The 21,369-nt window shown below is 37.4% G+C and overlaps 1 protein-coding gene across 6 annotated transcripts in view; it reads left to right on the top strand.

The window, feature by feature from the left end:
- Positions 1–21,369, top strand: part of SAFB2 (scaffold attachment factor B2) — an 85,032-nt gene that overhangs the window by 18,400 nt on the left and 45,263 nt on the right. For 3 of the 6 annotated variants that reach the window (XM_072601900.1, XM_072601897.1, XM_072601901.1), the window contains 9 exons: positions 1,436–1,551; positions 3,165–3,256; positions 4,958–5,094; positions 6,898–7,191; positions 8,483–8,620; positions 9,844–9,886; positions 12,481–12,605; positions 16,139–16,251; positions 16,420–16,486. In XM_072601900.1, the coding sequence (XP_072458001.1) occupies positions 1,436–1,551; positions 3,165–3,256; positions 4,958–5,094; positions 6,898–7,191; positions 8,483–8,620; positions 9,844–9,886; positions 12,481–12,605; positions 16,139–16,251; positions 16,420–16,486 (1,125 nt within the window). Of the gene's footprint in view, positions 1–1,435; positions 1,552–3,164; positions 3,257–4,957; positions 5,095–6,897; positions 7,192–8,482; positions 8,621–9,843; positions 9,887–12,480; positions 12,606–16,138; positions 16,252–16,419; positions 16,487–16,668; positions 17,175–21,369 lie in introns of those variants that run through there. The other 3 variants (XM_072601903.1, XM_072601898.1, XM_072601899.1) reach the window with 2 other exon arrangements.

Raw genomic sequence — 21,369 nt, 5'->3', positions numbered from 1 at the left:
ATTAAAAAGATAGGACTTTTTTAAATTGTGTAATTAAGTTATCTTAGTATTTAGATCGCTAACTAAAATCATTAAAATTGTACATTTTTCTTTTCACTTTATTTATGAACTATGATTTTAAAGAAGTTCTTGTATCCCCACGCTTCACAGTGTCTTTCTAAAATAAACCCAGTAAATTCTTTCTATTTTCCACATACTGGCAACATGATTTGTTTGCCATTATCTAGTTTTACTGAAACTCTGAAACTGAACCTCTTGAAAAATACTTGTCATGCTCATGGAACATTCATAGTTGTTTTCTTTTCTTTTTGTTGCTCTTCCAAGAAATCTTTTAAGAGTGGATTAGTCTACTCACATCATATTTAGTGATAAACCTTGGGCGTTAAATGTGGAACTGCAATTTTTATTGTGGAACTGCAATTTTTATCATCTTGACTAAACGGCTTGTAGGACAATAAGCGTCAGCTGAATTAGCTTTTTATACTGGGGACAAAAATCTACAATTTCATGAGCAGTTTTTCAGATGAGACTTTGTAGAGAATCTAAGGTGCTAGAATATGGGAGCCTGGCCAAATGAAGTGTTTGAATTATTGGGGACAGATTTTTAAGTTCCTGGTGTGCCTGCTGATGTTATGGAGGATACCAAAGTATTCTCCAGAAGCTATAATCTTATCTTGTTGACATGAGAAAACATCTGTTAAACAGCTAAAAGAAATATCGACTATGAATGCCAAGATGCCTGGTCCAGTGAGCACATGCTGGTGGTCAAGAAGGAAAACATAGTGGGTGGAAGAGGTGTAATTTGAACTGAATTTTGCAGGAACAGAAGTATTTCATTAGGGAGATAGGAAAGTATAAGAGCAATAATAATAACAGCCAACGTTAATAACAGGCCCTGTGCTGAGGACTGGATACAGGAAGGAGCTCGTTCTAATGAGGGACACAGCACAAGCAGCTTTGTGCACATATGCTCTGTGTGTCCTAAATAGAAAATAATTAGCAGAGGGAGACATTAGAATGGAGAGGGATTGGGAAAGGCTTCCTGTAGTATGAGCAATTTTAACTGAGACTTCAAAGAAATCAGGAGGCAGAAATGGGTAAGGCGAGTGTTCTAGGTATGGGGACAGCTGGGAAAAATAAACTTGGAGATGAGAGATGGTGTGTCTTCAAGGAACTGCCAGGAGGCCAGTGTTGTTGGATTGAAGAATCCAGAGGTGAGGTGGGTGCAGACTGGAAAAGTATGAGGAAGAAGCAGGTTAGGAAGGACTTTAAATGACAGAGAATTTTATATTTTCTCCCAGGTATGATAGGGAGGCACTGGAGTTTAGGAACAGGGAATGGTATGATGTATTGAGAATCCCATCGTGAAAAATACAGAGCTGATTTTTTAGGTACTTGAATGTTACTGCTCCGCTTTTTTTTTTTTTTTAAACAGAACTGTGATTAAAAGTGAGAAAAAAGATGATAAAAGGTCTGAAGACAGGAAGGATGAAAAAGACCATGATGAACTGAAACCTGGGTCAGCTGATCGTTCTAGAGCTACCAAATCAGGTAAATCATCTTGGAGATAATTAAAAGGAACTAAATTAATGCAATTAGATATGTCCTGCAATAAATTACTAAGTTTTGCTGTTTATAGAAAATTCAGAAAAGAAGTTCCAGATGAAAAATCAGGAAAGCAGTTTTCCTTCAATGTTGAAACTGACTTTTAAGAAAAAATTTTAAAGTTTATAATTAACAAAAATATGCATACATAATCAATCTTTACATAAAATCTTTTCCATTTAACAGGAGCACCCAATGAATTAACACATAACAAGTAAACATAAAATGCATTTGCTTATTTCCCTTCTACATCAATCTGAAACTGCTATTTTTGGCTTTTTCTTTAAAGAGTCAGACTTTTTAAAAAGTGTGTCTGTAGTTTTGCAGCTGCTAATAATCTCTGTCTTCATATGGGTTTTCTCATACAGCCTGGCATTGCCTTTTTTTTTTTTTTTAAACAAATTGCCGGAAATATGAAAACATTAAGAATTATTCATGTTTGTAGTAAACTGACTCCTGAATTCTTGTTCTTTTTTAATAGATTTTAGATCAGTAGAGAGTTGTTTAGGACTGGAGCAATTATCTTAACAACGATGACAATAAACTTGATTTTCTCAATTTTATATAATTACAAGCATTTAAATTAAACATCTTATTAAACAAAATATGTACTGAGCCTTTTTTTGCTATCACATGTGCCTCCCTTTCCATGAAAGCATAAGATAAGGTGAGGTGGGGGATGGTCCATGAGGTCCAAAATCAGACCAGTCGTAATTAAAGGTTCCCCCTGATAACTTTGTGAGCTTCATTGTGTGTCAGTATGTGTATATATGTGCATAATTCTGCACTACACTGGACCCAACCCTACTTTAGAAGCATTGGAATATTTTGCACATTGTTACATGCTGGATTCTAAACATTTGTGATAATTTATCTGAGATGCAATCTAATGTCAAACAAGTTTTAAAGATAGCTGGCAAGTATTTGCAAATTTAATCAAGCAGGTTACTTGTGGAAGGTAGAGTTGGATTGTTTTGCTTTAGGGAAAGAAAATAGATTTTGAAGCTTTTAATATCCCAAGATAAATGTAGGGGAACTGAATATATATATATTTCACTTTGTCAGTCTTTGCAGGAGAGCAGCAGTGCATTGCTTTAGAGAACGTAGGCTAAGATTCTGCAGCACTCTTAAAATGTGTGGGAGTAATAGAAATCAATAGCTTTGTTACCTTAGATTCTACTATGACATTGGGAGTAGTAGTAGAAAGCCACAGGGTATATGTATGTGCCTCTATTCAAAGGGACAGATCATCTTACCAGAGAAACTTAAGTTTTTAAATATGGTTGTAGGGGCTTTTTTTAAATCAACTTAAAAATAACTGATCTGTAATTGGCTATTTTTGGGATTCAGAACATGAAATCTTAAGGAAGTGTTCCAATCTTAACATTTCTACTATGATTATAAGAAATATTAAATATTGCATGAGAACAGTTTTCAAGTGATAAAAATTATTTTTAATGACAAAGTTGAGAATTTTAAGCAAAATTTTGAGGATTGAATACTAAATCACAGAAAGTTGGAAGACAGCAACATAACCAATGTGGTTTTGTCATCTGAAGGAAGCAGAGGGACAGAGCGGACAGTTGTAATGGACAAGTCAAAGGGGGAACCTGTCATCAGTGTGAAAACCACAACCAGATCTAAAGAGCGGGTAAGTGTTATATCTGGGTCCAGTTTCTCTGTGAGGGGCATGTAAAAACACTTTAGATTTGCGTTATGAAAATTATTATTTGATCTTGTAAATTAAGAGTGCCCTAAGGCACTTTTACATTTTATATTTTGGAGAGGTAAAGAGGGTAGGCATGTGTTTGTTGGTTTTGTGTATAATGTGTTTAAATGCTGCAGCAGTGATGGGGGATGACATGTGAAACTGATCTTTTAGTATGTTCATCTAAAAAAAAATCCAAAATTTTTCTTCTTAGAGGGAAGGGGGAGAAAATAGAGATGAGAGGCTTTTGGTGAAGGCCTAGGGGGAAGGTTATGATGCAGCACAGTTGTCTTAGAATAATCCTGGGTTAAGAAAATTTAAACAAATGGTTATCCTTAAGTGCTAGAATATCATGGAGATTCCTTCTTAACTATAAATTTTCATATTCTTAATGCAGTACTCCAGTTCCACTTAACAGTCCATTTTATGAATCATTCAGCAAGTATAGATCATCCCAATACATCCTTTTCTTTTAACTGAAATTATATGTACCTACACAAAATTAAGATCTAAAACATGTTTTCAAAATATCTGCCCCCATTTTGCTGATACTTCATCAGACCACATCTCCTTCTGTGAAGTAAATTGACACAGGAAATACAGCTCACCATTGCAGGGGAAAGGCACAGACTTTCCAAGTTAAAAGGTAAGTTTTACTCATTGGTTAATTTAATAGCAGTTTAAATTTTTTTTGGTTAATTTAATAAAGCCCTATTAAATTAACCAGAAAGTAAACTAGAATTCCTTTTGAAGTTGTCTTCCATACTATCAGATGGTGTGCTGCATTTCCTGTGATCTTGTGTTCTACCCTTAGGTGTTTAACATAATAGTGTGCTATTTGATTTTTTTTTCATGAAGGCAGCTATGACCTTTTTAAAAAACAAAACACCTTTACACATTGTATCTAGAATGGTTATTAAATTAGCCATGGTAGCTGTACTTTTTCTTAACTAATTCTCACGTAAATTGATAAGCTTCGAATTTTCAGAGAATGTCAGGAGTAGCAGGATTTGTGGAAGTTGATCTTCCCTCATTAGAAAGGCCATTTGTATAAAGCAATGTTGTGTTTCTTCTTAAGTCTTTTTTTGTCCAGTCAGAATGACTGGCAGAAAAGTGAAAAATTCATTTAAATAGTAATTAGTAAGTTTAACTACACCTCTCATATCAAATCATAGTACTTCTTTTATCATATATCCTGTGTAAGTAGGTGACTGATCTCTTAGAAACTGGTTTTCTATTGAATTACAACAGTATTTTGTTCCAAAAATGTTACTGGAGGAAAAGATTGATTGCACATGAGTTTTCTGACATTTCTGAATTTGTTTTTGTTTTTATTTTTTCTTTTTGAATTTTGAAAGCCTGATTTTCTTTCTTTATGTGAATTTTCAGGCATTACCTGAAACTTATTTTCTAGATTAGTGGACTGGATTGCCTGTAGGCAACTGCATGTACTCAGTTAAACTCCTTAGATTTATATTGTACTTATATTCACATCTTTAAACCTCTTATTCAGGAATTATGAGACTTCATATAAGTTAAATGGGACAAATGATCTTAGTATGATTCAAATATGGATATTTTTACTGAATATTTGCAATAATTACACTTTTGAGATTAATTTTTGAAAAAAACTTTGGTAAACAGAGCTCTAAGAGTCAGGATCGAAAATCAGAAAGCAAAGAAAAGAGAGACATTTTGTCGTTTGATAAAATCAAAGAACAACGGGAACGAGAACGGCAAAGGCAGCGAGAACGAGAAATCAGAGAAACTGAAAGGCGTAGGTGAGTAGAGAGTCAAAATAAATTGATTTGACTCTCCCCCCAAGTTACTGTTTTTCCTCATCGTTATTTAGGGAGAGACTTCAGTTTCATTTCATGTTGGACACTTAAATACATTCATCATGTTTTTAGCACCAGCAGACCAGATCATCAACTCTTAGAGGTTCTTTGTTCCAACCAGTGCCTAAGCAACCTCCTCTCCTACAGCATAGCTAATAAGTGGGAATCCAGTAAGGGGGAGTTTACTATCTCTCAGGGGAACCCATTCTGTTTCATATCAGATTTTTAATCTTCAAATTTTCATCTGACAGAAGAGAGGAGAGTAAGATAAGTAAATTGGGACAAAGGAGTTCCATGAAGAAATTGGAACTTGGTCTATGCAACTTCATGTGGTTATTACTTTGATGAAATGGTCCCTCAGCTAGGCCAGTCAGCAAGCATTATGAAGTGCTGATTGTGTTCTAGACATTATTCTAAGCTTTAGGAATACAAAAAAAAAGGCAAATACAATCCCTGTCCTCGAACTTAGGTTTAATGTTCCTAATTTTGACATCATCTGATCACTGATCCTGAAGCTGTTCTCAGAAATGAGCAGTTTGAATAGTCATAGTTTCATCGTACTATGGGAAGGGGACAGATCATTGTCTGTGGTACTGTAACAAGTCTTCACTACTCAAAAATTCCCTTGCTTCATTAAAAGACCCTAGATTAAGGGTAGGGCACAAGCTTTTATAGCTTTTGATTATCACATCACCCTAGAGTCTAGGCTTCCTTCCAACTTATGTCAGATTATATTTTTAATCATCACTTAATGTAACAGAGGACTTCATACCTAACATATAGGAATACTGTAAGCTGATAACAGGTTGTCTTTTTAAAAGCACATCTTGAAAGTCTTTTAGTAACTGTATGGAAGTTACTGACTTTTATTTCCCTTGGCCTATTTCCCTTGGCATTATATGATAGAAAAACTGTTAAAGGAGGAGACCTAGGTTCATAACCCAGCTCTAATCATATGAGCAAGTAATTTTATCTTCTCAGCCTTGATTTCCTCATGGGTGAAATGGGCAGAATGCTTTATTATACATTGTATGGCATAACTGTCACAGAATTTGTATGAGGAAGAGACTGTGTAATACCATGCATACATACTATGTGGTGTTTTTAGGGATATTAATTAGACTTAAAGGACTTTGTAAAAGATGACCCCTCATAGAACATTCATGTACTTAGAAATGAACATTTCTACTCTTTGTGTACCAATTTTGCTTATCAGTATGATTTCGTTACATTGTCTTATAAAATGCTTCATACAGTCTTGTGATTATACTGATTTTCTTTACAGCCTAGGAAAGTGAGGCTTATGTGACATGTGAGGCTTTTTTCTAACTAAACCCAACACGTGTTCTACTACCACAACCTTCTTCCCTCTTCTAAAAACATCTATTTCGGCTTAGAACTATGATTTTTTTTTTTGGTGCTTTAGTGAATATTTTTTCCCTTAATTCTCTTTAGTTCATTATGTAACTTTTTTTCCTATTAAATTTTTTTGACTCAAATTATGTGTGGGTCAGCATTGGGCAGATGAGTATGATGATATTGCTACCTTCTGGCTAGTTGAATAGGATAAGCAGTCAGTGTTAAAAAAAAAAAAATTTTTACCTCTTTAAATTTTGGAGAAAGTTTACTTTGCATGTTAATTAACAGTTGAGTAGTGAGGTTATCCCGTGTTGAAAGAATTGTTCTTTCTGAAATTGTGAGCCTAATGAGGAGAGTTCTCACTCAGGAATATCTGTGTTTAATCAGAGAGCGAGAGCAGCGGGAGCGGGAGCAGCGTATTGATGCCTTCCGAGAACGAAAAGAGAAAGCTAGGCTACAGCGGGAACGTGTGCGACTGGAATGTCAGAGGCAGCGTCTCGAGCGAGAGCGAATGGAGAGGGAGAGACTAGAAAGGGAGAGAATTCGTGTAGAGCAAGAGAGGAGAAAAGAACAGGAACGGATCCATAGGGAGAGAGAGGAGCTTCGGCGCCAGCAGGAGCAATTACGCTATGAACAGGAGCGACGGCCTGCTCTTAGAAGACCTTATGATGTTGATTCAAGGTAAAGGCAGCTGCTTTTGTGGAAGGATGATTAATCATGCCCCATGTTCTTACTTAGGCATCATTCAGGTGCCAGAGATACAAAGATGACTGTGACATAGACCCTGCTCTCAAGGAGTTTACAATTCAGAGGAGAAACATAAACACAAATATCTGATGGGGAGTGGGGGTGGGATGAATCCAGCCAATCTTGATCTCATACTGGTTTGTCAGGCTGGGTTTTTTGGAGAACATTTGAGTTGGACCTTGAAAATAAATCAGTAAGAGTCCATTTGAAAGGTGGGGGATGTTTATTTTCATTTTTCTTTTAGCATGTATTATTGAAAGCTGGTTGAAGTATAGTAATAGAAACATATTGGTTGCCATCTTGATACATTGTTTGAAACACGAATACATCAGTAACCCATAGAAATTTATAATTTTTTTATGCCATGAAATTGTTGAGTGATTCATTTCTTTTGGATTGAACTCCCTGTAAATGTTCTTGGTAGTTGATACTTTCTGAAGGGTCTTAACTGATCCTTTTAAAACCACTCTTGGAATTGAGAAGTATCTTACAAAACGTCAGTCCCTACTTGAAGAATAATTCCATTGCTTATACTAGGGAATTTCTCCAGTTCCATTACTTGTTAAGGTGTTTTTCTTGAAAAACCCCCGAATATCGATTGTCTAAATTGCTTTGATGGCCTCAGTCCAGTACATCCTTTGTACAGCTAAAGAAGGGATGAATAAAAGGTATTAAAGAAACTTGTCCATGGATTTAAAAGTAAGTTTATTGTTCTTCAATGTAGCATTGGCACTAAATGGTAATTATCACCTTACTGCCTATGAGTCTAATTTTCCTGTAAAATTCAGCAGAAGATAATTGGATCCTAATGTATGTTTCCTACTCTAATTCCCTTAACTTTTATAGAAAACTTGGGAGGAGGCTCAGTTTAGGGTAGGTAGACATTCAAGGTAAAAAGTCATACTTTGTCATTGCAGGAGAATCAGATATTTCATTTCACTCTTGTTCGAACACATGGAGGGATCAGGGTATTAACTGGCTTGATAAAATTAGTTCACAGCAGTCTTTTTCTTGAGATTGTCAAATTAGAATGCCAGTATGCCTCTTGGCAGTTTGAGGGATTTTAATTTATCAGATCAAAATGATAATGATTGAATGTGCAGAGATTAGCCCTGTAGGACATTTTAAATGAGACTTCGTCTAGAGAGAATGCTTTTTCTTTGCTTTTTTCTTTTATTCTTCTTCATAAATTAAGTATTTTTTTGGGGGGGGGGGACACGAACAGACGAGATGATTCATATTGGCCCGAAGGAAAACGAGCTGCTCTTGATGACAGATACCGATCTGAGTTTAGCCGACAAGATCGTTTTCATGATTTTGACCACAGGGACCGGAGCCGATACCAGGACCATTCAGTGGACAGGTTAGCCCTTCTCATTCCCTTCATGTTCAGAAACATAGCCTCATGCATTTAGGTATTTCATTTTCTGAGTGCAGCTATGAAAATTGTTCTTTGTAATTGTGCTTTACTTTTAGAATATATTAACCAAGAATTTTGACCTGCTGAATCTGTGATCCCTTCTTAGATGCAGTAAACAAATTTGGATGTCATGTACAAGTTTCTGAGAAAACTTACAAAATCATAGTTTAAAAGCTAGAGGAAAGAACCCTTCTCATTTTGTAAAAGGTTGTTCTTTCCTTTAGCACAGGCAGTTAATTTCTATTAGAATCTAGATCTCTTGACTCATAGTCATGCACTCTTTATATACAAACCAAGTTGTTGGCCTGACATTTTGATGTTTCCTTTTAGGTCCATCAGCCCACTAAAAATAAATAAATAAATCTCAATTTTCAGGAAATATTAGTTCTACTGAAATTTATATTTGAGTCACCCACATTTACCCACACCATTTCATTCTTCCATAGCTACTCCATGTTTTTTAAACTTCCACATTTTAATTTAAATCATCAAGTATTTCTCTTCCACTAATACACCCAGGGTTCCTTCACAGATCTAGCAAAGAGAATAAAGTACAAGGGGCAGAGTATATTTCATTTCCCATTAGGATCTAGATTTTCGGAGACTGGTCATACAAGTCAGTCCTGGTCATAAATAGGGAATGTGCCTGCTTTGTAGAATTAGTTCCAAATTTTCCATTTTGTGAATCCTGTAGCTCTACTTTGAGCTGCCTTTCTTTTGGCCATTTCAGTACTCATTAGCTCTTTTACCAGAGGAAAGAAAGGAAAAGAGATGAAAGATGAATTACAGGGTAGTTTAATTTCATTATTGTTAGCTTGGGAAAATATTAGGTAGAAGAGAGTTGGACTTGTTAGTGAACAATCAGAAGTTTTGGCACTTCTGTGGATTTTGTATTCATCTGGGCTATTTTTGTTCCCTCTGACCACTTAATACATGATCAAAGTTCTGTCTCAGTAGTGTCAGGGATTTGAGTAGATAGAGGTGGTTGTGGAAGATTTTTGCAAGGGTATCTAAGCATCAGAGTCTCTTTATTTTTCTCCCTGGAAAATTGGTTAGAAATGAAATCTGTATCTTGTGAAAATAGTGTCAGATTTCACTTCAGAAATTTGATTTAGAGAATGATAGAACTACCCATTGGTATTTTAATAATTGTTTTTGTTTCCCAGGAGGGAAGGTTCAAGGTCAGTGATGGGAGAAAGAGATGGGCAGGTGAGTTAAATCTTGAGATCTCCTTCTAACACATTCATTTTCCTTAGTAGTTTAAGTAACTTTTAGACTTGAGCTCCTGATTGTTATTAGTCTGACAGAATGAGTGACAGGGTGGGTATGGCAACAGAGCCCTTGACTTGAAATCACAAGACCTAGGTTCAAAGCCAGACTCTGGCATTCATTAGCTCTGTGCCCTTGGCTCGGCATCTTCATTCCTTTGGGGATTAAATGTGGAAGAGAAATAATAATACCTGTACCACATACCTCATTGAATGGGGTGGGGGAGAATGCAACAGGGATGGGGAAAGAGTACTTGATAAATCATTAACTATAGAGAACCAAAATAACGTGAGAATCTGATTTTTTTTTCAAAAACTAAGTTACTTGTACAAGTACCTGCCACTAGACATTCCAGATATGGGGTTAGGGGAGCAGGTACTAAAAAAATATGGCACAGTGTCTGTCTTGAAGGGGTTCAGTATTGTGCAGAATGGATATATTTGTGAGAAAGTTAAGAGTAATGTGATAGTGTATTAAGGGCCAGGTGAATATTTTATTAGGTTTTATAGAATCGTAGATTTAGAACTGAAAGTAGATCTTAGAAGTCACTTGAGTCCAGCCCCTTGTTTTATAAATGAAAGAACTGAACCCCAGAGAGCTTAAGTAATATACCCAGGGTCTTACAGCTAGTAAGTGTCAGGTGGGATTTGAACCCAGATTTTGCTTTCAAGCCCAGTACTCTACTGCAGTGGTGTCAAACCAAAACAGAAATGAACACTAATCTGTAGATCAGGATCCCTGTGTGCTGCGTGCTGACTTAGTTTAAAAATGTAGTGTTAGTTATCTTTATCTTACTGTAATTTTATTCATTTTGTTAAATATTTCCCAGTTACATTTTAATCTGGTTCAGGCTGTGGTTGAGAGTTCTGCAGGCCTGTGGACTGCATGTTTGATACTTCTGCTCTACTGCACTGACTCTCAGCAGATAGGGTCCTGTGAGTTTTCTTAACCTACCAAACAGTCTGAATAGTGCAGGGTAAGAGGTGAGTGAGTGCAGTAAGTCTCCCAGAGCAGGGTTTCTGAGGATCCAAGGGATGTGGAGTGTATAGTAGTGGAGTATGGAGTGCAGGAAGATGGCTGGAGTGGGCTGACTTGATAGATTAGGCTGTGTTTGATTCTTTTAATAAGTTAGTCAATATCAAATCAAAAGATTCAGGAAAGCATAAGAGATTTGGTTCATTTCTTTGGTTGTCTTGAATATTTTCCAGAGCCATGGTTCATAATCATGATATTGATAATTTTCATTTTCACAACTATCTTTGTTACCAGAATATTTTTCTTTCAAGGAATTGGTGGTAGGCTAATAGCAATGGCTATTGTAACCAGAATACTTTATATTGATCACAGGGTGTGTCATGGTCCAAATATAATTTTTGTCTCTTTTGATAACTTTTTTCCATTGAAAGATGAAAAGGTACTACCTCATCAATAAGTTGTCATGTAATTATTTCTTGGGTCTCTAAAGCCATAATCATTAAATAGCTTTATTCAGCAGAACAGAAATACGAAGTTTTACTGTTAGTTGAGAAGTTTTAAGTGCCTACTATGTACCAAGCACCATGCCAGGGGCTTTATAAATGATATCTCATTTGACCCTAATAACAGTCCTAGGAGATTGATGCTATTATTATTCCCCATCTTACAAATGAGGAAACTGAGGCTGAGATATTAAGTGGTTTGCCCAGGGTCACTAAGCTAGTTAAATATATGAGGTCAGATTTGAATCCAGCCTCACCATCCACCGCACCACCTAGCTGAAAGGTCAGAAAGTAAGTTTTAGGGTGACATCCGTGTGCCTAAGAGCTGGAGTGTTAAAGCAAGAGGTGGGGGCCAAGAAGAAACATCTTACTTTTCTCTAAATTAAATGTAGGTGTCATTTATGAAAGAAAAGAAGTTGGGAGTCCTGTAACATAGTAAGAGACTAAAGCTGGGTCCCCATTAGTGTGAGTAGCAGATTCAGTGGAGTGGCTTTATTATTTGAATTCACACTGCATGTTTCCACAAGATTGGAACCAGTTGTCATATTTTACATAATTTTGTCTTTGAATAGTACCAGTTTGAATACACATGACCACTTGACAAGATTCATTCACACTCTTTGGGATCTAGCTGTGTAAAAAAAGTGTTCCAGCTGATGTAGTGCAATAGTAACAAAATGAGTTTTTAAGCTAAATCTTATATCTTAAATGTCAGTAACAGGTCTATTCAGTGAAACATAACTTTGAAGTAATTAGCAAAGAAAAAAAAAAGGTGACAGGACAGTGTTTTTCAACTGGAAAAGGACTGAACTTAGATTAAAGTTCAAATCCTAGCCCTCATACTTACTAGCTAATTTGACTTTGGGCAAGTTTGTTCACCATTTTGACTAGCAGTTTCCTCATCTTGCACATAGGATTGTCATGAGGAAAGATAACATTGCAAAGTTAAAAACATGGTACAAATGCGAATCAGGATTGGTGTTTTGTTCTGCATCAGTGTTACTTAGCAATCTAATAAACAAGAGAGCATTATTGTGTTACTTCTCTACCTTTCAGCACTATGCAGATGAGCGCCATGGAGGACCAGAGCGCCATGGACGGGACTCCCGAGATGGGTGGGGCAGCTATGGTTCTGACAAGAGAATGAGTGAAGGAAGGGGGCTACCTCCTCCACCACCCAGGTTAGTAATGTTAAGGAGAAAAATTATGCACCTCAGATGTTTTTGTATAAGACTTGATACTATTGGCAGCATAGTGGCCATCCTAATTCTCTTAACAGTTCAGCGTTACAGTTTTATCTAGAAGAATGTTATTCAGTAAGGAGCAGTGGGGCCTCCTTGATTTTGGCAAATCTTTTTTTTTTTATTTTAGCTGCTTTTTGATGGAAATCTCTGTGTGTGTGTGTACACCTCCCAACTTTCTTGGAATATACTGAACATAATTTTAACTATTTCTTGATGGTGATGAAAATTATAGTTTGCATTTCTTTTGCACTTTATGCTTTACAAAATGTTTACTTCACAATAAATCTGTGAAGCAGGCAGTGCAAATATTGTATCTGTTTTGCAGATGAGGAAATTGAGTCTTATAGATGTTAAATGATTTGCCAGCGTTAAGGCAGCTGAGATTTGAACCCAGGTCTTCTGACTCCATAATCTAGTTCCCTTTCTAGTACTCCTAGCCATCAGACCTGTTCATCACACTTCATTAAACTGTTTGATATGAAATCTTTTGACCAGCAACAGAGAGTTTTCCTTCCCCCACCTCATTTTTAACCCCATTGCAATGGAAAAAATTAATATTTGAAATCTGTGGGCTCTGATCCTGCCTCAGTTTAGTAATTATGTAATTTTTGTCAAGTCACTTAAGCATTTATTTATGAAGTATTCCACAGACCTCTGTGTAATGCAGTTTTTACCTAATACAAATTTGCCCCCACCTACTTCACTTAACTTATATAACAAAGGTATACCTTTATGCAGGTCATAAAATGTACTAGAATGCAAATATATTAAATACTGTACTCCGATAATAAACAGGATTGTGAAATGAAGGGTAAAGTTAATAATAATGTATGCACAGTACCTTGAAGTTAACATAGGTATACAGTAAAGGGGCAACCCTTTCCCCATTATCACTGGTAGTTGGCTGTGCAACTTTTTTAATGAAATTTTTAGGTGTTTGGATAGTGGCTCTCTTTTTTCATTCAAATGATGAAATGCTTCTGCCTCCTGTTGTGAACTTTTTTGGTTCAACTGAGGGTTCCAAAGTTTCCCTTTCTTTTTCTGTAGTCTTTGTAGCTAGCAGCTCAGTCAGATTCTTGTTAGACAGTTCTTGTCCATGAGACTCAATCAATTCATCCACATCATTCTCATCCAGTTCTAGCTCTAATTCTTGTGCTGATTTCACTGTTTTGTTACTCAATTCTTTGAACATTTTATTTTTGCCAAATCCATGAAAACTGGGTGTGAATTGCGGGCACACTTTTTTCCAAACTCCTTTCCTACATGTTCTGTTACATTCTTTTTTCACTCCCCAAAGCAGCTGTCTTTTTAATTCCTCTTGGGAAGTGGAAGTTCCTGAGGTGGTTCCCTTCCCTCCTACCCTAAAGTGACTCCTCCCTGCACCTTTCCCTCAGTAGAATGCTTCACATAAAGTCTAATTTTGTGTAGTGTGATTTACATAAAGCAAAAACTACTGTGTGCCAGGCAACTCTTTTAATGCTGAGGATTCAAAGAAAAACAAAAAATTAGTCCAAGCACCCTCAAGGAGTTCAGTCTTAACGGGAGAGGCAAATGTGAAAATCACTATGAGATATATACAGATTAGATGAAGGCAATCAGAAATAGAGTTTTATATCTCTTCCCTTTTATAGCTGCTATACTCCTTTGAAAAAGGTGGTCTATAATCCGTGTCTTCCTTTCCTTTTACTCTTTTCTTAACTCTGCAGTTTGGCTTCCACTGTCATCATTTAACTGAAACTATTCTCTTCAAAGTTACTAATGAGTTCTTAATCTCCAAAACTAATGACCTTTTCTCAGTTTTCAACCTTCTTGACTTCTTTGCAGTCTTTGATATTCATTCTTCTCTAGATTTTTATGACACTGTTGTCTCCTGGATCTTCTACTACCTGTCTGATCCCGCCTTCTCAATCTCCCTTTCTCTACTTCTTGGCCTACATATGGTGTGTCTCCCCCAAGGCTCTGTCTTGGGCTGCCTTCTCTTCTTTGCAGATTTTGCTCAGCTCCCATTGATTCAGTTATCTGTATGCAAATAATTCTCAGATTATTCAGCCTTTCCCCTGACAACCAGTTCCACAGCTCCAACTGCTTCTTGGACATCTCAAATTGTATGTTTCCTGGACATCATAAACTGAACTCATCTGCCTCCCCATCTGCCTCCCCCTGCTTCCTAACTTTACTATTACTATCAAGGGTACAGCCATCCTAGTCATCTAAGCTCAGCAACCCTTCATAACCTGGCTTCTTTTTAGCTTCCCAGTTTTCTTATACCTTAGTCCACACCATATGGTTTGTGGGCCAGTGACCCTGGCCACCTTGCTGTCCTTGCACAAGATACTCCATTTGTGTTATTAATTTTAGTGCCTTTTCTCTATTTATTATATCTAACCTATATGTATGTATATATAGTTTGTATGTCATCTCCCCCATTAGACTTTGAATTCCAAGAGAGCAGGGACTATTTTCCACTTTTCTTTGTATTTTTAGCATCTAGCAGAGTACTTGGCATATAGTAGATTAGTAAAGAAATTATTTTTGACTTGCTTTGGCTTGACCCTGAAAAGAGAAGTCATTAAATCTATCTGAGCCTTACTTTCCATATCTGATGGCATTGAACTATCTCTGAAGTCCCTTCTGTCTTGAAATCCTTTTATTCATTTTTGGAAATTGGGTCCTGATAACAGTTTTTGTGTGTAAGTTTTAATTATTAAATGGCAGAGAGAGTCTATGTGAGCTTGACATCAGTCAGTTATTGTATATGTTGGTGTGAATTCTCCTCTGCATTCTGATTTAATCACTTTTGCCTGAAAAATCATCAGAAAATTTAAAGATGAAGATTTGCCCACAAGAATATTAAGAAGTAATTGATATTTTATTATGGCTGTAGGCTGAGCATGTCTGATATAATTGCATGCAGTTGTAAGATTCTCTTGGCTTCATCGTAGTCTAACTTTGAAAATCAAGCCAAGTAAACTGTCACATATATTCCTTTACTTTAGGTGCTATGCTGATTTTATACATGGACAGTTACAAAAATTTAGTTATCTTTTACATATCAGTGTATTTGCCCTAAGGACAGTGAAATCAGCATGGGCTCTGTAAACTGGGTACTAGTTTAGGGTTTTAGTTTTAGGATACATTATTTGCCTATCTGATTTTGACATTAACATTACAAGTTGGAAAATAGCATCGGAGCAGCTGTTGGTCTTTATTAGATCAGAAGTAGAAAACAGAACCATAGTCTCTTTATTGAGTCTCACTTCTCTCATAAAGGGAAGAAACTGAGGCCCTGAGAGATGAAATGTCTGAGTGACAGAGCGTCTGAATCTTTACCATCAAACTTTTTACAGCCCTAGCTCAGTTTCAGTTAGAGGAATTCTCGGTCATTAAAAACTATAAGGAGTAGTTAGTAATAGTAATAGCCAAAAATATCATCTGAGTAATTTTATTTTATCATTTATTTATTGGTAAAGGGGTGGCCGTGAGTGGGGAGATCATACCCAAAGGATAGAGGATCATCAGGATCGTTCTTGGCAGGGCAGCATGGATGGAGGAATGATGGGCCGAGATCATGAAAGGTGGCAAGGTATGGGGCCAATTCACTGTAAAACATGTCAATTTGGAGATTCCCTAATGTGACCCAGGTCCCTTTTTTCTTTCTGTCCTATGTACACCATACAACCCCTGGGAATCTCAAAATAAAATTATCTTTTATGTCGCATTCAAGTATTTCAGAACTTTTCTTATTTTCTAGGTGGTGAGAGAGGCATGTCTGGTCACTCAGGACCAGGCCATATGGTGAATCGGGGAGGAATGTCGGGGTAAGAAGTTTTGTCCGACGATAGTTGATTTGTTCCTGCTTCTTCACTTGCTCTCCCTTTTAAACACACAATCTCTCTTTTGCATGTTAGTTCAACTTGGTTGAATGTTTTGAAAACAAATCAGATATTTCCAACTTATGCAAATAACCTTCAGTTTCCTGGAATTCAATGTTTGTTTGTAGTACTTTTCTCATCTGGTGCATCTGATCAAGAGGGAAAAAAAATCAAGAGAGATGTAAATGCTACAGAATCATACTGAACAATGTTGCAATGAAAACTTTTAAAAAACACTTCAAGGAAAACAGTTTGAATTTGTTCCTAGGCGTGGCGGCTTTGCGCAAGGTGGAAACTCCCAGGGCCACGTGATGCAGGGTGGTGCAATGCAAGGCAGAGGATTTGGAGGACAGGACAGAGCCAACAGAGGCAGTCACCCTCACTTCACCCGCCGATACTAAGTAGTAACTTGTTTTGGTGTTAGGTGGCGGCAGTATTGAGTTCTTTTAGCCAGGTTTCCCTTGGACTTGTGGGTCTTTTTTTTTTTAAACTCTGCCACCGTATTGTAGCTCAATACAATGTGAACTCATTTGGGTTTTTTTTTGTAATAAATGTGTTTTTGTTCATACTATTTCTTTAAAAGAGTTTCTGTTAATGAAGCATTCCATTTTCCATTAATAAAAGTTTACAGTTACTGCTGTTCATTGTTTCTCTGGAATTTGACAAAACTTTATTATACAACTGATGTCCAAAAATACTGTCTTACCCTGTCATTTACTTGTTGAGAGCTGAAAGTATATGTTGTCTTGAATATTTTACATCATCTCCTCACTGCTGAGCCCTCAGTTTAAACAAAGGAATGGGGAAACCAAGGCCCATAGGGGAAAGGTTGCCAGCAACATCACAAAGCAAGTCAGTGGTAGTGGGTAATACTGGGATTCAGATCTTCTGAAACCCAGGCAATTCTCTTTTTCCTGTATACTCTGATACTTCAAAAGTTCTTGTTAGGAAGATGTGTGGTAACGTAGCTATATCTGACAGTATTAAAGTTTTTCATGATCTGGCCCAGTCTACTATCCAGCCTTATTAGTACATTACTCCTTTCCCCTGGACTCCATCCAATTTTACCTTGAGTTAGGTGTCTCTTTGAGCTGACTGTCCTCAGGCATTGAATGGTGTTTTTCTCCCAACACCCATACCTCTGCCTCATGGAATATCCAAAACAGCTCTAGAGCTACATTATGCGTGAAATCTTTCCTGATCCCACCCCTCCACCCCAGTGGTTAGTGCTCACCTATTTTACTTATTAACCTACCCTGAATTCTGTGTATCCTAAAGTATTCTATGTCTTCTCCAATAGTATGAGCTGGTTGACTAGAAGTGTTTGATTTTTATCCATGTGTCCTCATCACTTGGCATAGTGCCTATCACATAGTAGGTGCCTAATCACTGCTTGGTGATTGGATCCTAGGATCACAGAAATTAGAGCTGGAAAGTATCTTAGAAATCACATAATCTTAAAAGGTTTGCAATATCTCCAGGGCCTGGAACTTTTGCTCCTTTTGTATCTTTGTTAAACAAAAACAGCAACTTCTACAACAGGATTATGGTAGCATGACAAGGTTCAGCTCTCCCCATTAGAAATCTAAAACTTTCAGAATTAGCTTTGGGATAAGAAGTAAATGAGCACAATTTAACCATATTGTTAGGTTCCCTGGGGATCATGTAGTAAATAGTTTCAAATGATGAAAACCATAGATAGTTGAAGGTCATTTACTAAGACTCTTTGTGTTTCAGTATTTCTGAGATTTTATTGGTGATTGATATTTCCTATTATGAAATAGCTGCAAACATCTGCATCTCTTTACTTACATCTTTTTCATTACTATGATCAAAGTATAACCCTTGGTCCCAACTTTCTAGTGACCATCCCATGATTCCTTAGGCCATTTCTCAGATGGCAGTCCATTCCCAAGTCCTTAGGTGAAGCCTTTCCAGTTTGGTGGTGTTTCACTGACAGAGTCTTCAAGGACAAAGGCTTTTACCCAGGATCTCAGTGTTGGAAGGGACTTGAGAGGCTAGAGAGAAAATAATCTGAACAGCTAGCATTCAAACTTGTGAATTGGAATAATACTTTTTTATCCATAGTATATGAAAAGAGGATAATATCAAATGTCTAGAAGAATCATTTTTGTGGGATGGGGGAGGGGAGGAATGGACCAATTGACTTCTTCACTGAGGACACACCTATTGCTGCACATCAATAATTTATAGTCTTAAAAAATTGTCGTTAGGCACCCAAGGGCTTAAAAAACCAAAACACAACTAAGCTTAAGATTATTTTCTCCCTGAACAGAAATTCATCTTTTTAAGTTAATACTTGTACAGAGCTCCTTTGTATCCCTAAGTGCTTAACATGGTGCCTGGCACATTTTAGGTGCCTAATAAATGCTTGCTGATGGCTGCAGAACAAATTTTGAAGTCTTCAGGTTGTTCAAAAGACTGGGAGAGATGCATGCTTAGTATGAGTAGGCTGCAGCCTGTTTATCAATGTGCCGAATACCATGAAATATATTAGCCAATGTATGACCAAAGGAAGGGGTGGGCACCATCAAGGTATCACCAAAGCACAGCCATGGCCTCATGATCTGTCAGTACCCACAAAATGTAAAGTGCCGCCTCTTAAGAGAGAACTTCCCTAATCTTTTCAGTTACTACAGGGCTCTCTTACACTGTGAAATTTATTTGTATTTAATTTGCATGTATTTATGCACAGGTGGTTTTCCCCAGTAGAATGTAAAGTCCTTGAGATCAAAGACTCTGGAAGTTTTTACATTTGTGTCCCTAGCACCCAGCACAATTTTTTGTTTTGTTTGTTTGGTTTCATTGTTGTGATTTCATTGTTGAGAACTCCCAGCAAAAATAAAACGTCTGCCAATGCCTGTTGACAATTACCATAGGACATAGTCTCAGAGGGTTTTTCCCAAGCCACCGAGAAGTTAAATGGCTTGTCCAGGGTCACACAGATAGTCTGCCAGAGACAAGATTTGAACTCCAAGTCTGCCATCCTCTAAACCAGGCTGAAATATAGCAGATGTTTAGTAAATACTTATTTACTAGAATAAATAAACTAGATCTAGGGATTAGAGGAAAGTTCCTAGCACCGATGGGTAGATTACCTGTGGAAGATTTATGGGAAGTTATGGATGAGTTATATTGTACCATCAGAGGGAGTAGAACTGCATTGATTAGTACATAGATGCATCACAGTGTCAATATACTTGTGGTGTGATTTTTTTAGCCGCTTATTGGCCAGCCCTAACCATTCATCTCTGTGGTGTCATGGAAAGGAGTGCTAACATTGGATTCAAAGATCATTGATTTGGATATTACCTCAGAAGGCATCTAGGTCAGTCTCATTTTACACATGGGCTTAGAGGTCTCTTGTCCCAAGGTCACATGGGTAGGTACTAAGTATTAAAGGCAGGGTTGGAAACCATGTTCTCTGACTAGACCCAGTGTTTTAACTACTGACCCAGGGGAGACAGTACCACAGTGCCTGCCACTAAGACACCAGGGTTCAGACCCAACTCTGACACTTATCATCTTGGATGCATCAGTATCTGTGTCCCTCTGAAAAAGATCATTGTACTTGCCCTCCCTGTCTTACAGGGTTATTGTGAGGAAAGTGTTTGCTAAACCTGAAAATACCATAGGAATGGATTAATTATTCCAGTTCCAGTGGGGTTTTTCTGAAGTGCAATCTACCATGGGTGGTCATAACATCTTAAACTGAGTGCTTCATATCTTCCTCCCATACTTACCTCTAGCTGATGCTTACTTTCAATGGCTTTTTGAACTTTAAAAATTATTCGTTTTGTCTCTGGGCCAAATTGATCCCAGTCAGTTGAGAATTAAAAGTGTCCCAAATAGGACCCCGGAAACCCAGCTCTCCCTTCCATTGTCCCTAGAATTCTGACAGTGTCCCTGTCCCTGCTTGAACTCTGAACAATTGTCATTCCTCACACAGTGCCCCCGCTTTTCCTTCTGGCATGTTCCTTTCTAAAAGTGAATCTGAAAACCCACTCTCCAGGTAGCAGGCAAAATCAAAAGCATTAAAAGCAGCTTTGTGGATACACCACAAAGCTTTTGCGGATTGGATTTGAGGTGGGTAGCAATTCTCAGCTTTCCTGTCTGAATGGGGGTTCTGAGTCATTTTTAGAGAGTGCCCTGCTCTGAGCCCCATGTCATGTAGGAAAGCCTGCAGGCATAGCTAGCTAAATCCAACATCCCTCACTCTACAGTAGCTGCAGATTTGGAAATAATTCTTTCTTCTCTCCAAGGGGAGACTTGGATTCTCACTGGGAGCTTTGGTTAACTGAAAAACTGAAATCACAAGACCAGCAGCACTCACTAAAGATATGTGACTGACTTGAATTTGGCCTGCTGTTCCCAACTTTTGGAAGGCTGTCACACTGTTCAAATCAATGCAGTTTGACAAACATTTATTAAGCATTTCCTATGTGCTGGGCACTGTGCAACTGTGGAGATACAAAGACAAACCAGCCCCACTCTCAGGCTCCTCAAGAAGCTTATATTCTTTTGGAAGAATCACATGTACTCAGATAAGTAAATGCAAAATAAATGCTAAGTAAATTTTTCAGGGAGTGCTAATGAATGAGAGAATCAAGGAAGGCCTAGTATAAGAGGTAGCACTTAATAAGTTGAGACTTGAAGAGATCAAATGGTTCCAAGTGGTAGAGATGAGGAAGGACAGCATTTCAGCTATGGAGAGAGAATCTGGGCAAAGGCACAGAGGTGGGAAATGTAATGTCATGAACAAGGAATATTAGGTAAGTCATCATGTGATTTATCATGGATTTGAGACC

This window comes from Notamacropus eugenii, chromosome 4 (assembly GCF_028372415.1).
Source record: "Notamacropus eugenii isolate mMacEug1 chromosome 4, mMacEug1.pri_v2, whole genome shotgun sequence".
NCBI classification, from domain to species: domain Eukaryota; kingdom Metazoa; phylum Chordata; class Mammalia; order Diprotodontia; family Macropodidae; genus Notamacropus; species Notamacropus eugenii.
The sequence above is the reverse complement of the archived record's forward strand: the minus strand, read 5'-3'. Positions and strand labels throughout refer to the sequence as shown.